General features: G+C 46.5%; 2 protein-coding genes across 2 annotated transcripts; one reads left to right on the top strand and one right to left on the bottom strand.

Moving 5' to 3' along the window:
- The first annotated feature begins 2,426 nt into the window (after window positions 1-2,426).
- On the top strand, window positions 2,427-3,488 carry LOC100845647 (auxin-responsive protein SAUR71). The gene has a single exon (XM_010242317.3). The coding sequence runs from the start codon at window positions 2,429-2,431 to the stop codon at window positions 2,987-2,989; it is 561 nt and encodes a 186-aa protein (XP_010240619.2). The 5' UTR covers window positions 2,427-2,428; the 3' UTR covers window positions 2,990-3,488.
- Window positions 3,489-6,435: 2,947 nt separating this feature from the next.
- Window positions 6,436-13,617, bottom strand: LOC100834171 (probable potassium transporter 13). The gene is made up of 9 exons (XM_003563347.4): window positions 13,281-13,617; window positions 12,199-12,430; window positions 11,651-11,893; window positions 11,515-11,565; window positions 11,095-11,355; window positions 10,954-11,006; window positions 10,718-10,832; window positions 7,984-8,238; window positions 6,436-7,912 (listed from the first exon to the last, which is right to left on the bottom strand). Exons 1-9 carry the CDS (start codon window positions 13,329-13,331, stop codon window positions 6,900-6,902), a joined length of 2,274 nt encoding a protein of 757 aa, XP_003563395.1. The 5' UTR covers window positions 13,332-13,617; the 3' UTR covers window positions 6,436-6,899.
- Window positions 13,618-16,456: the final 2,839 nt, after the last annotated feature.

Raw genomic sequence — 16,456 nt, 5'->3', positions numbered from 1 at the left:
CAAATTTAATCAAAGTTGAGACATCCTTTGTTGGACGGTGAGATTACGTATATGTTTGGTACGTACGTTGGTCAATGGTCAGCACGTACTCATCACATGGCACCATACGTATGATGATAAGCTCGTTATTAGTTAGCTGGCTTTGATATGAAAGGGAGTGAATGCTGCGTGCAATATGTACTCGCGGAGAGCCGGAGACTCGTTGTGAACGGAGAATTTCCATGCATGCCGTGCCATTATGCTAAGCGTTCGGTTCTAAACTTCTAATCAAACGGCCACTAGCGCATGCATCCTCGATTCGGCGCTGCAATCGGCTGTTTTTCATTTTGCTCCTTGTCATCTGATCTCGAATAACTTAATTCGGGTGATTTTCTGAAGAAGTACTGATGTGTCATGTGTGACCAACCCCTACTCTACACACACACACACATACATCCTAGCTACATTCCCTTACTATATGTGTTTACACATGCATGGACGCGAGATATGGTTCGGCCGAATATCGATCACGCGACAACCTTATCGCGACGCCCCTAACGGGGTGCCGCGCCGCTTGCGGAAAAAACAGAAGGGCCGGGTGGCTCCAAATTAAACGTGGGCGTCCATAGTGTAGCATTTGGCCTCACGTTGCATGCACGCATGCATGCATGGTCGAGACGGAAGCTCTGATCTGTGTGCCTGGCCATTCCCCCGCACTCCACACACACTCGCACAGTAATCTCTGGATGCATGCATGCGCGCGTGCTTGGTTGATCTCCACGTGAAATGTCTCGCATGGGTAGCAAGCTAGCTAGCGTCCGGCCTGTTTAAACTCATGCATGCAAAGCTAGTGTATATATATGCATGCTACATGATCGACCTATCCATAGTACGTACGTACCATACCTAACATGCTAGCGCAGCATGGCCCCTTTTTACACTCCCTGTACGCCGTGTCTTAATGAAAAAAACTAATTACTCTTCCCGATCCATATTGTTTGTCGTAAAATTGTTTCATTATGTAGGTACGTGAGTATCTACATAAATTATGACAAGTAATACGGATCAGAAGGAATAGCTTGATTTCTAAGTACCTTCTCTTATCATCATACGCAAAAAATAAAAGGGTACCTTCTCATCATTAGACAACGAAAGGTTTGTGAGTTCAGTCCAAGCAAAATTAATCACTGAAGTGTAACACTACTATTGTGAACATCGCAAAAGCGCCGAAAATGACTCCGGTTCAAAGCCAGCAAGACAATTACTACGAATGTAGAAAAAAGACACCGAGCTAGAAGGGCATTTCCGACCATAGGCCAACACTACTATACTGCTCGTTGCGTGCTGCTACGGATTGACGACAGTTCAATTCCCCTCTAATCAATTGAGCTTCTCTAGCTTTCTCCCTCCTCCATGTGCCAGGTCAGTAGGTGGGGTCCGGGCCATGACCGCAACATCTCCCCCCTTTTTTTCCTCTCGACCTCCACGGGAAGCCGTACGAGAGGGACTACGGAACAGGCCGGCCGGTCCCGGAGCCCGAATCTGATCGGTCGGTGCTAAACCGGGTGCGAGTTAAGGCCCGGCCGGGTAGAGCCCCACCCCACCGGCTCCTCCTCCTGTACCTGCCGGGTACTCCCAACTGTACCCGCACTTGTACCTTCCTCCTACTAGTCCTCAGCCTATTAATTTCTCCCCATTTGTTTTTTGGTTTTCATTTCTCTCGGCTCTGGCTACGCAGACATGGCCTTCTGCACCTCACGTATCACGCCTACATTTCTTTGGATGGTTTATGGTACCGAGAGTAAGGTTGGAGATAGAGTTTAACTGAACTAAAAGAAGCATATGTACATAAGACAAGACAAATTTTATGTGCATTTCGACAATGTCAAGAAAAGTAACTGTCCACACATTATCCAACACCCTCTGATGTTTACTAACAAGACAATCTTGGTTACAAATTTTGCGGGGACGGAGAACCGAGTGGAATTAATCTCTTAATCAAATGACTTAGACGTAGCAAAATTGATATCTATTGGGTAAATGAGTATAACTTTTTCGTGCAACCAAGCTTTTCTTTGTGTGTGTGCGATCAAGCATTCAAGCTTGATATACAATGCGCAACTCTTCTTCGACAAATTGTTTTGCTCGTATCTTGTTCTAAAACAACAATCGCTCATATCACTTGCCATTCCATTATTTTGCAGATATGTGTCTATTGGTAGACTCCCTTTATTTGTTTTTAATACTTCATCCCAGATGTGAACAAAATGTACAAATTCAGAGGAGAAATCAAGTAGACGATCGTGTACCCCAAGCAGGAGGTTAAATAAAAATACCACTACGATCCATTCCAAGCACCTTTGCTTTGCAGATGCCAACGAAGAAAAAAATAATGGCAGAAAGACCTATGCAACGCATAACTCCCGCCTCTGCCGTTATATAAGGAGCCATGGCCGTCACCCCAGTACAACAAACAAACGCCTCGTCTCCTCTTCAACTCCCAAGCGTCCCTCGCCCAGAATCCGCCGCCGCCGCCATTTCCGAAGCCTCAAGCTCCCCCAGTGTCCACGGAAGCAGCCAGCACAGCACTATGAAGCGCCTGCTCCGGCGGCTGTCCCGCGTGGCCGCGGCCGACGCCTGCGCGGCCGCCGGCTACCAGCCGCTCCGCCCCGACGCGGCGGCGGCCAAGGGCGCCGCCGCCTCCGCGGCCTCGACTTCGTCGTCCTTCTCCGGCGCGCGGCGGCTGGGCGGCGGCGCGCGGGTTCCGGAGGGGCACGTGCCGGTGTGCGTCGGCGAGGAGGGCGGGCCCGTGGAGCGCTTCGCCGTGCGCGCCGAGCTCCTGGGCCAGCCGGCGTTCGCGGCGCTGCTCCGGCGCGCCGCCCAGGAGTACGGCTACGGCCACCCGGGCGCGCTCCGCATCCCCTGCGCCGTCGCCGACTTCCGTCGCCTCCTCCTCGGCCTCCCCCTCGCCTGCCCCGAAGACGACGACTCCCTCCTCTGCCACCACTAGCAGCCCGCCCTTCGATCTAGCTCGCTCGCATTTCCGCCATGGAATCGAGATTGAAATTTGCCCTTCCTTCCCCGGGCGAGAAGAGAATCGGTGAACCGGCGGGGCCCAATTGCCAGCTGCTGCGATTTTACCGATCTACCCCTTTGTGGGATGTCTGTACATAGGAGTAGGAGGGAGTTGTTGGTGGAGGGGTAGGACGGGGATTTCGCCGCATTTTCTCCTGCAGCTCGAACAATTTTTAGAGTCTGCTGTTTTGTGGGAAATTAATTAGGGTGTTTCTCCTTTTCTACTTCTTCTTTCCAGTGTTCATCCTCTAGCTCTAGATCCTGCTCTGGTACTGGCTCCCATGGAGCTTGAGCGAGCTTCTTCAGATCCTAGGGATTGTTGAGGTCTGACAAATACAGTCATGTAAGCCGCAAGGTTAACAACCTCAATGTGGAATCAATGAGATTTGTTCCAAGATCTTTGGATGCAAACAATGCAATGCACTTCTCCTCCTCCTCTGCCTCTCTGTCGCTCTCTGTCTCATGTGCTGCACCTCTGGCTTTGTAGTTCAGGCAGCCTGTCATGGGTTGAATGTTTGGTGCTACTACTTGGGGGCATGTGAAGCAGCATTGCATTTGATTTCATTTGGATTGGCAGCCAGAAAATCTGGGTTCATTGTTGATGTGGCTCAGCCAGCAGCCAGCTAGCTGTGTGTAAGAACTAAGGAGCTTACTGCATGAACAAGAACAACCATAGAGTTTCTCTGGTGCATGATTAGTTGGTGGCCCATGGATTGTCCAGAACTTTGAACAGATCCACGTCTCTCGTGATTGCGTATGTTCGCTCTAAATGCAGCGAAAGCGATAAGTTGACACAACTTGACAGTGTCGAAAAAATGATAAGTGGTTTGAATCGATCATCAGAAGAACAATTAGGCCAAAATGTACATGAGCAGAAGAAGTTCTAGAAGGCCCGAGAATGGAGTTTCTGTTAACCACACAGGCCAGAGCCAGACTTAGCTAAGATTCGGGCTACTTATTAAGCTTCGTGATCTCGGATGACTTGACATGCAAACTGGTGGTCTTATATAAAATCAACGAGGAATTAAATTGTTCCACATTTCCTACTAGTTTCCCTCTTGGGAAGGGAGCCTACATTGCCACCGAAAAAGAATTTTGTCACCAGTTGACAGTACGAACGAGCAGCACACACCCATGTGCAGAAATCTTGGGGGAGTACGCAGTAGTACCAGTACAGCTGACAACTGCGCGTACTGTGGCTGAGATCACAGCTCACAGTGAACATGATATCTTGGAAGATTACTCGGAACACCATCACCATCTAGTTAAATGCCTTTACTTGCACATACAAGCAAGTAATCCAGAGTTTCTGAGAAAGAAGCAACAGATTCTGGCATTACCACATTCTTCCAGGGGATCACTGTTCAGGAAACAAGCCCAGCCAACACAAAGAACCAAATAAAGCAATGCCTGCTCTTTCATGCAAGAGCTATTGGCCTGTGCCTTGCCTGCCTGTCTACCCTGCACATATTGAAAATGCTTTTGCCAGGCGTTTTTTTTCCCTTTCTCTTTCAGGTTTGAACAGATGTGAAACCCCGGCGAGGAAAATTGGAACAGAGATTTTCGCGGGTTTAATAATACGCAGCTAGCAGTGCCCATGAATTCTTCCTGCAGATGTATATAACTATATATAGCTCACCTGCACATGCCGTGAAGTTTCAGAAAACAGAAACGAAACAAGGAAATAGCACATGCCGTGTCAACACGAGCACAGCTCATTTGTCCCAATTTTTGTTGTTGTTTCCGCAGAAGTACAGTAGTGTGTGAGCGAGTCAACCACTACCAACAAATGCTTGAATGCAAATAGTCACATGCCATAAGAAACCGTTGTACCAGGAAAATTACGAAAGAAGCAAAACAGAGCCTAATTCCCCCCCCCCTCCCCCCCACCCCAAATTTAGCAGCGCTGTCACACTAGCAGTAACCTCAACCTGAAGCTCAACCACCACAGTCCACAGGGCAACACCAGGTTGTATCAAAAGTTCCATGTCCTCAACACCTGAATTACAAATCGTATCATGTAAAAAAGAATCTGGGCACTGGTGTGTCGCTTCTAGCTACAGCTGACCTGGGGGCTAGTAAAACCTAAGAGAAGATCAAGAGATCATCGCCCTGGTTTCACGAGGACCTTGCATTGCATATTCGTAACGTGGCATGCCTGGAGCAAATCTAGCTTGCTGCCGCCTTTGCTGGGCACGCCATGTGCGGGCGGGAGATGTATGATCGAAGAGCACGCGGGTGCAGCCAGTGTTCAGTGTCAGCGTCAGTAGCTCGCCAAAGGACAAAAGCCCGGCCCCCGGTGACCGTACCGAGGGGCGACCAAAAATTTAACGGCGAGCTCCTCCAGGAAGCTCGGCCGCGGAACACACGTTGCCAACAACGGCGACACATGGCGCGGCGCCACTGTACACGTAGATCGATCGATTCCACGTGGAGCCGTTGCCTGGGCACACTCGAGTCTCGACGGCGATAACCTGTCGCCTGTGCTCTGAACAGGGGAAAGAGATTTTTCGGCAGGTGGCATCGGGGGCAGAGCGGCAGCAGCGGCAGGGAGTGGGCGACGGATTCTGTCGCTAAGTATACAAACCCGGCCGGCAGAGAGTTTTTTTTTGTGTGTGGAGGGGATCCGGCCGGAAGAGATGGCTGGCTGAAGGCGAGGCTCAAATTCCCGAACAAACTGGGCCTGGCCCAAACGCTATTATGGCACGAGGCAATTCGGCTGGGCTGATGACGCGCCCGGCTCGGAAAGACTATGCAAGGCCGCTGCGCTGTTCGGGGTCTGCATAGCCCTCGATTTTTCCTCTCTAAAAAAAAGCCCACGATTTTTATGTTTCCTTTGATACTGGGCCTTTTGGAACTGAGCGCACGGGGGCTCTGGAGGAAACAGTAGCTATTATTGTAGCCGGCTAGCGCGGCCTGAGCCTCGGGTAGAGCACGGCCCACGGCTACAAATCGAAAATGCAATGCAAAAGGATTCTCAAAAATAAATAAAAAATCTCTCTGTTTGCTATGGTTGAAGAAATGGAATTGGTCCATAGATTTAAGGGTGCAGATTTCAGTTCAACTTGAAAGGGGAATATGCCATGATTTTCAGTTTAGTTCTTTTGAACATTGGAATTGCTCGGCGGAACTCGTTCTTTATCTGGGCGATTTCAGTTCATTCTTTGAATTTAGGCAAGCACGAGAGAACTATCTTATATGTACGACGCCTTCCTTTTTGAATGTATTAAAACGAAATTTTAGTACACATATGCTCGATTTTTAAGAGAATACATGCATATTTTTAATGGTTGTGTCACTTTAAAGGCGCTTTAAAATCCTATAAGAAGTGTCAAGACATTGCAATTACCAACGGTTCCATTTTATTTTTTGGCACTAATATCAACAAAATTATACTATATATAGCACCAATGAGTACATCAAGCACTAAAAAAATACAAATTAAACTTTTGTCCCCTAGAAATGACCCGGAATTTTATAAAACCGGCAACTTCTGACCAAAATTTTGATTTCAGCAGAATGCTGAGTCGAATTTTCGTAGGCTCAGGTTTTTTGTTGTATCAACCCTACCCGATGACACGGATACGGTATCAATTTCCTTCCAACCTTTAATTTCCATATCAGAAGCAACAGCATGCTATGCGGAATTTCTTCTTTCAGCGCAGCCATGTTGTTGTTATTCTGTTCTGTCCAACTGGTGTATGTTTTCTTCAGCTATCTTCAGTTATAACCAAGCCTACAACACAGCTACTACTCCAGTACTACTAACGCTTCTTCTTCCTCAGCAAGCGAGCGAGCGTTCGATCGATCTTATCGGCCGAGAAACAGGGCGGCAAATCATTCATTCATACCCTGTACGCCATGCCGACCTCGATGAGTGATGTGTGCGGGATGCCGAGCACGACGGCGGGCCTCCGCGAGTTCCGCCGCAGGAAGCCGTAGACCACGTTGACGGCGAACTTCTTCACCGCCGACGACGACTCGTGCGCGAACACGCACGTGTGCCCGATCATGTACGACACCCCGGCCTCCCTCTCCTCCATCAGCTCCTTCTCCTCCTCCGACGCCCGCCATAAATCCAGGTCCAGATCCAGATCGAACCGCACCTGCTTCTTCTTCTTCTTGCCGTCGATCTCCCCGGAGCTCATCGACATCACCGACATCTCCATCTCTCCAGAGCTGTCTTCTTCTTCCCCGTCGCCGGCGGCGTCCAATTGCTGCCGCTGTTGTTGCTGGAGGCGGAGGAACTCGACGAGCTTGACGAGCAGCTGGTTCTCGAAGCTGAAGTGATCCCCCCACCGGCCGCCTTCCTTGTACCCGTACCGGACCACGCAGCGGAACATCCGGTGGTGGGCCGGCCCGATCCGGCCCACGAGGAACCTCTCCTGGGCCGCCACCTTGGGCACCGTCAGCGTCTGCAGGGACACGAACACCAGCACCCGGTGGAACGCCGGGAAGTTGGTGACGAAGTGCGCGAACATGGGCGGCACGCCGTTGCCGGCGCCGGAGACGCCGGAGGAGTACACGAAGCAGACGCCCGGCACGCGCACGAGCCCGATGCCGGAGCTCAGGCCCAGGAACCGGTCCAGGCACACCTTGTTCTGCAGCTCGTACTCCTGCTTCTTGGCCGTGCCGTAGTGCCACGCCGACATGACGGCGAGCGTGGCCAGGGAGAGCAGCAGCGGCAGCCAGCCGCCGTGGGGCACCTTGGCCAGGCACGCCGATAGGTAGAGGAGCTCGACGGAGCCGAAGACCGCGGCGAAGAGCGCCGCCCATAAGACGGACCGGTTCCATACCGTTGTGATCACCAGGAACATCAGGCATGTCGTCGTGAACATCACCAGGATCACCGCCAGCCCTGAAACAAACAAACATGTCAACTTGGAATTCTTCAACAATTCATACATACATTGTCCATTTTGAATTTACCGTAGGCGTTGCCGATCATCTCGGTGTCCCGGAAGCCGATGGTGACGGCGAGGCAGAGGGACATGAGGGTCCAGTTCACCTCCGGGATGTAGATCTGGCCGTGGACATGGCTGGAGGTGTGCACGACCTTGATCCGGGGGAAGCAGCCCAAGGCCCTGCACTGGCTTATGATGGAGAAGGTGGCAGAGATGATCGCCTGGCTCCCCACGGCGGTGGCCAGCGTCGCAATGATCAGAACTGGCCAGAACACGCGGTCTGAAATTTGATGAAAAAAACGAAAATCAAGTTAAATCAAATCAAGAATGTACGTAGCAGGTTGTCAGGAAATAAGTACACACTCCCTCCATCACATAATTCTTGTCTCAAATTTGCTCACATATGGATGTATCTATTCGTAAAAAACATCTAGATACATGTAATATTTCGATAAGAATTATGACACGGATGGTGTAGTAGGAAAAATCGATATGTACGATTCGGGATGCCTATAAAAAAACATACCGACTAATGACTATGCATTCTCAGATCGTTTAGAAGCCCCCTTTTCATTTCATTCGCTGAAATAAAAAGGAATCATTTTTTTGATAAAATTTTATTTGGTTGAATCTAAATTTTGGATTTAAAACATTGTGTAACATTGAACCCTGGATAGATTTTATTACGCTCTCACAACATTTTCAATGAATTAATGCAATTTTTTCTGGTGATTTGAATCCGTGCACTTAGTCACATGGATTTCTAGAATGAAAAATAATTTCATGGGATTTTAGATTAAACTCTTGTACCTAACTATGTGCCAACCAAACAAGTTGGTAGAGAACTCTGGTATTCCAAGCCCAAATTATGAGCACCAAACGTGAATATATAATATGGGTGACCAGAACAACATGTGTATCATCAAATAGTATCTGACTAGTGGTTGCATGAAACCTGAAATCGTCGAGTTAGCATTTTCAATTTTTTCCATACTGCCTATGCAGCCTCTATCGCTGTGAGACTTAATAATCGTCGACGCATTACCGGCCACAATTTGGGTATGTTTGGTTACACATTTGGTACTAGAAAATAGTTCTCGCTTTCGGCTCGGCCCCGACGGCAAAATCACATCGCGCAAAAAATCTCCATATACCGAACCCTATAGGACGGAATATATCCGAAAATTTGTGCAACAAATTGCTATATTTTTCATTCTTTGCTTGGACCTCTTCCTCCACTTGCATCTCAATAGCAACCTACTATCTTTTGTCAGCAAAAGAAAATTAACCAAATGTGTATCCGAGACAAGGCAAGCACGGCTAAGGACTAGCTCAACTATGGCATATCTGAGCAATACAACCAAACACACTCTTAAGTCGCCTCCCAAACCTCCTTTTATAGGTTGGACCTGTTGAACCATCCAACAATTAATCCGAAACCTCCTCCCCCTCCCTCCCCTAGTCTCGCACATAGCCCTTTCCAAGTTAGTGGTACTATGCTTGAGAAAACTTGATACCACAACAAAGGAGTATCTACCACAAACAATTTAAAAGCTTTCTTATGAGAAGGATCAAAAAACAGCATAAGACTAAATGTAAAACGATCGTTCTAAGGGGTGATATTTTAACTCTGAAGTAACCTAATACATACATCATATATACTCAAGTGGTACCTCTTGAGGTGTCACATCTACTCGTCCCACTGCCTCCTATCTGTTGTTCTAGATTTGAGCTAGGCCCAACCACGTTTTCATTTGGTGTTCTAGCTATCCACTAATATATGCTCGCAACATTATATTTTGGATCTCCTCCGTCATGTGATGTCTCAAGGCATCACTCTCAAGGTGAACGTTCTAGCAGTGTTGCATGGACCGAATTGGATGTGAGTCTGCATCGTGATTTGGTTATGCCGAGCTTCTTCATGGATCTAACACCATCATCCCGACCTTGACTTTTCAATATGCGGTACATGGACCGTTATCTTCAACGGCGCCTTTTTTTGGTGTAAGTGACGTTACACAAGGTCAATGCTACTTGTTTTTAGCGGGGCCCTATCCTGAAGCTAACCATGTTGCATCATGGGTTGAATGGGATTTCCATTCTAGAGAACATGTGTCATCAAGGCGGAGGATGACGACACTATTTTTGTAAGCGATGATCCGGCCTTCACTGCTTGACGAGAATAATTTGGTGTAGTTTGACCACCGCTCTCGGGGCAACCCCCTGTGATTTCACATCTATTGGTTGGATCCGCAATGCCAACCACCATCCCTTCTTAGCGGCATTGTCTTGTACCTCAGGCTCCAGGGTGGAAACCTTTGGCCAAGCCTTTGTTGGTTGGATCGATAATGTTGGCACATCATTCATCACCCCTTTTGTTGAGGTGTTGTTTTGGAACACCGTCTTCTCATTGCTACAAGGGATTTGATGTCATCGTGCCGATTGTTGTTCAACCTGATTGTGCCTCTTGACTGGGTTAGGTTGGATGAATGAAAAGCAATCCATGGTAGGGTCAATGCAGAATTTCCACCCAATCTAGCATGGCATGATAATTTTGTTTCACCATTTCCTTTTGTAAGTTGGCATAACTCATTTTGGCGCTTTTGGAACAATTTATAGTAAACTATGGTTGAGTGGTGTGTCTTTCGACATCTAAAAAACACGTAATAATAATACCAACATACATGTTTGGGAAAAAAATGACGAAAAGAAAGCAAATGGAAAACTTTCATTGATCTGTGAAAACATTGCCACCTCACCTGGAAGAGCTTTGTAGAAGCTACTTTGGAGATCCTCCCTATGTTTGGACAGATAGGCAGCCTCACCCATGTAAGCCAGAACTAAGCAAGGATACACAACTACTGTGAATCCAAGCTGCCATGACAAAGCAATGGAAGAAAAATCGCAGTAAATATGTTTTCACATATATAGTTAAGTGGCAAACGATCGATACATCCATGCGCATCATTGAAAATGAGGAAATTAATTTACGTACCCTCAGTGAAAGCTTAGAGAAATGCCCAAGATCAGCAAACATTGCTTCAGCACCTGGAAATCTATAGCTGTAGTTAAGCCCAACACAGTAAAAAAAAACAAGAGCATGGTCAGCCAAAACAAAAAGGATAAATGAGTAAACCTGTGATGCAAAGAACAATCCCTCCCAGTGAGCTCCAGCCGTCCTCACCGGCCTTCCTGAAGAAGTTGTATATGTAATACGGAGATAGGGCACGGACAACGCTAGGGTTCCACTTCAAAATGTTGTAAATCCCAATGCCGCCGATGCAGGCGAGCCAGGAGATGAGGATCGGCGCGAACAGGAACCCGACACGGTGCGTCCCGTAGTGCTGAAGTGCGAACAGCCCCACCAAAACGACACACGCGATGAGCACGGTGTAATCTACGTGGCGGCATGGTGAGAGTCGATCAGCCATTTTTCATCGCGAATCAAATGAACAACACGTAGTGGTAATTGCAATCGGTTGTAATTAATTATTGTTTCAGAATGAAAGTGCACTGTTCTTGTCGGTTTCTCGAAAAAAGCTAGCTAGATGCTTACTTTCATGTAGTTCCGGAAACTTGATCCTCAGGCCGGAAACTGCTGATAACACTGTATAAAAACGCAATATTGTATCTTGTTGTCATGAAGATTTTGAATGCAACTACATTAAATTAATTAAGTTCATGATCCTTGCCTGACATTGTGGGGGTCAGGACGCCGTCGCCGATGACCATGCTAGTGCCCATGAGGACGAAGAGCAGCAGCACCACACGGAGAGAGTAGTGCTTCTCGATGAACCCTCTGATGATCAGGTTGCTCCTCGACTCCTTGCAGGGCTCTTCCTGGGACGTCATGGAGCCATGGCCGGCGTGGATGCTGTTCAGGAGCCCCATCCTCGAACGCCGGCACATCAGCGAGTACAAGGCAAATGTACCACCTGCACATCCACCATATTTTTCAAAAAGTTAAATTAACGCCATTTTTCTAGGTAATGGAAGAGTAAACGCTCTCATCACACACGCATACATGTGTTTTTTTATCGATAATGGAAAAGAGAACCATCCCGACACTCACGAACGGTGCGCATATTTTTTTAGGTAATAACTAATAACAAAAAAGCTCACACGTCATTAAACATGTAGTATGTTTTTTAAATAACGGAAAAGAAAACCATCCCGACACGACCTGAACACGTGTACGGTGCAATCGACTCCGCCGAAGTTATTGTGGAAACCCACCCACCTTCTCCGTTATCGTCGGCGCCGAGGACAAGGATGATGTACTTGAGGAGTGGCACGAGAGTGAGGCTCCAGAAGACGAGTGACAGCACGCCGAGGATCTCCTCGTCTTCTTCGTGGAGCCGCAGCTTCCCGGAGAAGGTGTTCTTGTACACGTAGACCGGGGATATGCAGAGGTCGCCGTAGACCACGCCGAAGCTCTGGTACGCCAGCAGAAGCGTCCCTTTCTGCCATCCCTGCACAGTACAATTTAATTCAATTTTAGTAGTCGACACGAAATGAGCCACTCCAGATATTTATTAATTACAGCTAGCTGGACCGATATATTATTTACTGGATTAAAACCATTGAGGGCAAAAGGTCGTATTTAGAAAGATAAGCTTTGATTTAGATGGATACTATGTAGGATCATATAGCTAGCTTCAAGCCAGGCAGGAAAGTCGGGGCTAGTACTTAAGTCTAGCACAAAACAAAATATGTCCATTTTGACCGTCAAAGGTGATCGGTCTGATGATCTGATCTGACAGAGAAACCTATATATGGTTGTTGCAAGCCATCGTGTGCTTCCAAGAAATGGACTTGGACCGGCTGCCAACATAAACAGGTTTGACCTCTCAAAGCCGGGCAAGAAGAAAGCGATTTACATATCCATGGCACCATTAATTTTCATCCCTGAATTCAGTAGTAGCACCATATAAATTCCACAAGTGCGAAATTAAGGAGCCATGCAAATATGCAGCAAATTACCTAAGCCTCTAAGCTTGCCCCTTTGCCAAGAATTTGGACCGACCAAGCACACGAAAAGTCTACAAGGACTACAGAATTAGTAATATACTTTGAAGACTCAAGAAAACTCAGCACTGACCCCCTTAGACTCAAAGGAAAAAAAAACAAAAACAAAGCAGCAGCTAGCTATACTCCGGACAAATAATCCGGGGTTAATTACATTGCAAAACCAACACCTAACTACCAAAGCCAACTCCTTTCCTCCAAGACATGGAAAATGCACCACAAGAACTCTGAGAGGAATTAAACAGCCAAGAAATTAATTAATCCCAAGGAACCAAAGCATAGATGGACAGTTACCCATGAACTCCTCCTGGTTGGCTGCACAGCGCCCTCCACGTCGACGTCCATCGCTGGCCACCGCCCTAAACCCCACCGCAATCCAGTCTGAACTCCGCCGATCTCCGGTATTTCTGCTCGTGGGCTCCTGATATAATCTCCTGCACTGGCCGGGAAGGCTCTGGATGGAAGTTTGTCTGTCTGTGTGTCTGGTGGCGTGTGATGCGATGGAAGGAGGAAGAAAGAGAGAGTGAAAGACGGAGGGGGAGGGGGAGAGGGGGAACCGAGGAAGGAGAGAAGCAGTTAAGGAGAAGAGAAAACGTGGATGGATGGCTTCACAAAAAGATGAGGGGTTAGAAAGAGAGCTCTCGGCTTTTGTTTTTTGTTTTTTGTTTTGGGGTGTTGCAAGTCTTGTCCTTCACACGTACTCAGACGCGTACGCGACGCAGTACGCATGCACGTACAGCTGGTGTGTATGTAGGTGCACGTGCGCAAGATCGATGTCCGAAAGACCAAAGAGCAAAAAACAAATGTTGATAAAAGTTTGATGATCGATCCTGACCAACAATCAGTTCATCTTGCTCACTCCTCCTATTTCATTTTAATTGGTGGACATATATTTGTGAGGAATTATCATGTGGAAATTTGGTATAGCTGTATCTGTTGATGCAGAGCCTGGAGGTTTTCTTTCTTTTCAAAAAAATGTGAAAATTTGGTCGGTAAGTTGTAATTAGGATATAAATGGGGGCCACTTGATCCATTTGCCGCTGTTTATGTCCAAGACTGTAGAAACGAGCCGACAAGAGAATCTGAAACGCCTTGGGAAATGCAATACAAGGTCCTAGTGTGCAGTATACCGCGCCATTTGACTTCCCTGATTGTAATTAACTGATTCTGCCATGGAAAATTCATTTGCCAAAATAAAACCACAATTAGGCTTATTAGCGGCTTGAGTCCCTGTTGTATCTCTTAGTAGGTAAGTTATAGTGTTGTTTGTTTTGTTCCCCTTTGTACACTGATATAAATTGTGCTGTAGGAGTTTTTCTTACAGTTTTCGGTAAAAAAGAAACACATCGTAAGTGTCTGAATTCATGCAAATTTGCAGGTATATTTGTGACTCCCTCCCGGGACATTTACAAGTCTAATTTGTCCTATTGGTTTTGACATCTCGAAATCGAAAAAGATTTTTTTGTGTCAGGGAGAATATGCTGCTCCCGGGTGCTCCTTTTTGGACCCCTTCTTCCCTGACATTTATTTTCTTGGTCTCATTTAATGAGGCGGCAGAAGATCTTTGATGTTAAAAACTGTTGACCAAGAATCCAGCTTTTGACGTGGCCAGCAACAATTTCTATACACTCCATCTATTTTCTACCTGTATTTTTGGACTTCTTTGTTCTTCACCATTATACATGCACACTGACTGTTCTATTCACACTTGTAAGCATGGACAAGACTATATTGATACAACTATTGTACTACCCCTCAACTTAAATAGGCCATTTTCCCTCTACTAGTAATTCGTTCGTGTCTAAGCATTACATATTCTAATAATCTCAAGTCTCCAATAAATTAAAGGTGGCTATTTGGGAGTAAATGTTTACCCGATTTTTTCATAGGCTCTATAATAGTAAGCGCTAACGCGCTCAATTACCTCAAAACCTACAAGCTATTGCACAAAGGAACCTGCACGGTGCATCCGGACGATAGAAACTACGTTGTTCTCACACAATTATTTGTAATGCATCGGTTGAGAAGTTTCATCTACATCCCAAATGTCCCTTCTATTAAGAAACCTCTCGGCCGTGAAGCCTATCCAGAGGATGTTTTTCATCTGCATTCACGTCTTTTAAAAAACCCCACTAAATTAAATTATCTTTCAGGCGAAGCAAGTACAACCACTTTACCCATAGTTGAAACTCAATCTGAGTACATTTCTCCCTACATTCCTACTTATGTAATCTCCATTACAAATGGATAAATATTCTTATGTGCAGATCTATGCAATGCCCGAATTCGACCTAGTATTAACGTGGCTATTTCTGTTTCCAGAGTAGTGTCCTCGGTTCAAATTAAAACCATCGGACAAGTAGCTAGCAAATCAAAATTGGAAAAAATAACCACAATCCTTTACATAGTTCACCTCTGCTCTCGATAAAACAAGTCGGAATCAATCAACATTTCTTAAGCCACCCCGAAAGATCAGCACACACATATAGGTTTGAAATAAGGACAAAAGAAAATTAAAAACACCATCTCCACCAAGCCCCATCTCGGCCGTTGTCCTTGCGGAGGAAACTCCCTAGGAAAAAACCAATCAACACACACATGTAATTACCTTTTTCGCAGAATAGAAATGAAAGTAGATACATATAGGTATTTTTGTAGATAATGGACAGATGCTCGACTTGTCTATACATCTCTACCGAACACAACAGGATAAAAGTGAGCAATGACACACGGTTTTTCCCTTAAAAAGGAGAGCTAAATCTGCAACCACACGAATGAGTTGACAAGAGATCTAGTACTACATATATGGCGAAGGCATAGGACGTCGACCTGGAGTAAAAATCAGTACGCAGTAGTGCAGTACCCCTTGCAGGCCACGTACCAATCAATGATTAGCTCATCCTATCATCACCATGACATGTGCCTTAGCTTCACTTTATTCGAATCAATTAGTGATCTCTAAATGGTGCTGAAATTGTGTACACTGACTTTGAAAAAACAGTTGTAAATGCCGGAATTATTTCATGGCCCGTGGTAATGAAAATTGTTCATACGCAATTGGATCATCAGATAGTTAATTCTTGGGGCCAACAATTGCTAGCAATGATTGTGCTTAGTTGATCGTCATTAGTTGTTGTTGTACATGTACCCTGTGATTTGTGATAAAATAATGTAATCTGTAGTCTGGCTATTTTTTTTATATAATACGAATTATTTAATCATTATTGAAAATAATACACGTTTTAGAAAAATCTCAAAAATAATATACCCTCGGCCTGGCCCTGGCCCAAGCCGATTAGGCCCACTCGGCCTCGCCCAAGCCGACTGGAGGCCGGTCTGCCAGCCCACAGGCCGACTGGCCCTTGTCAGCATCGCCCAGACCGATTAGGCCCCAGTCGGCTTCGGCCAGGCCGACTAGGTGTTCCTCTTTTTCGCACGTACAGGGGAACATAAGCTCGAATGCCACTCCT

This window comes from Brachypodium distachyon, chromosome 1 (assembly GCF_000005505.3).
Source record: "Brachypodium distachyon strain Bd21 chromosome 1, Brachypodium_distachyon_v3.0, whole genome shotgun sequence".
Classification (NCBI taxonomy): Eukaryota; Viridiplantae; Streptophyta; class Magnoliopsida; order Poales; family Poaceae; genus Brachypodium; species Brachypodium distachyon.
Note: the sequence above shows the minus strand (reverse complement) of the source record. Positions and strands in the feature narration are given on the sequence as shown.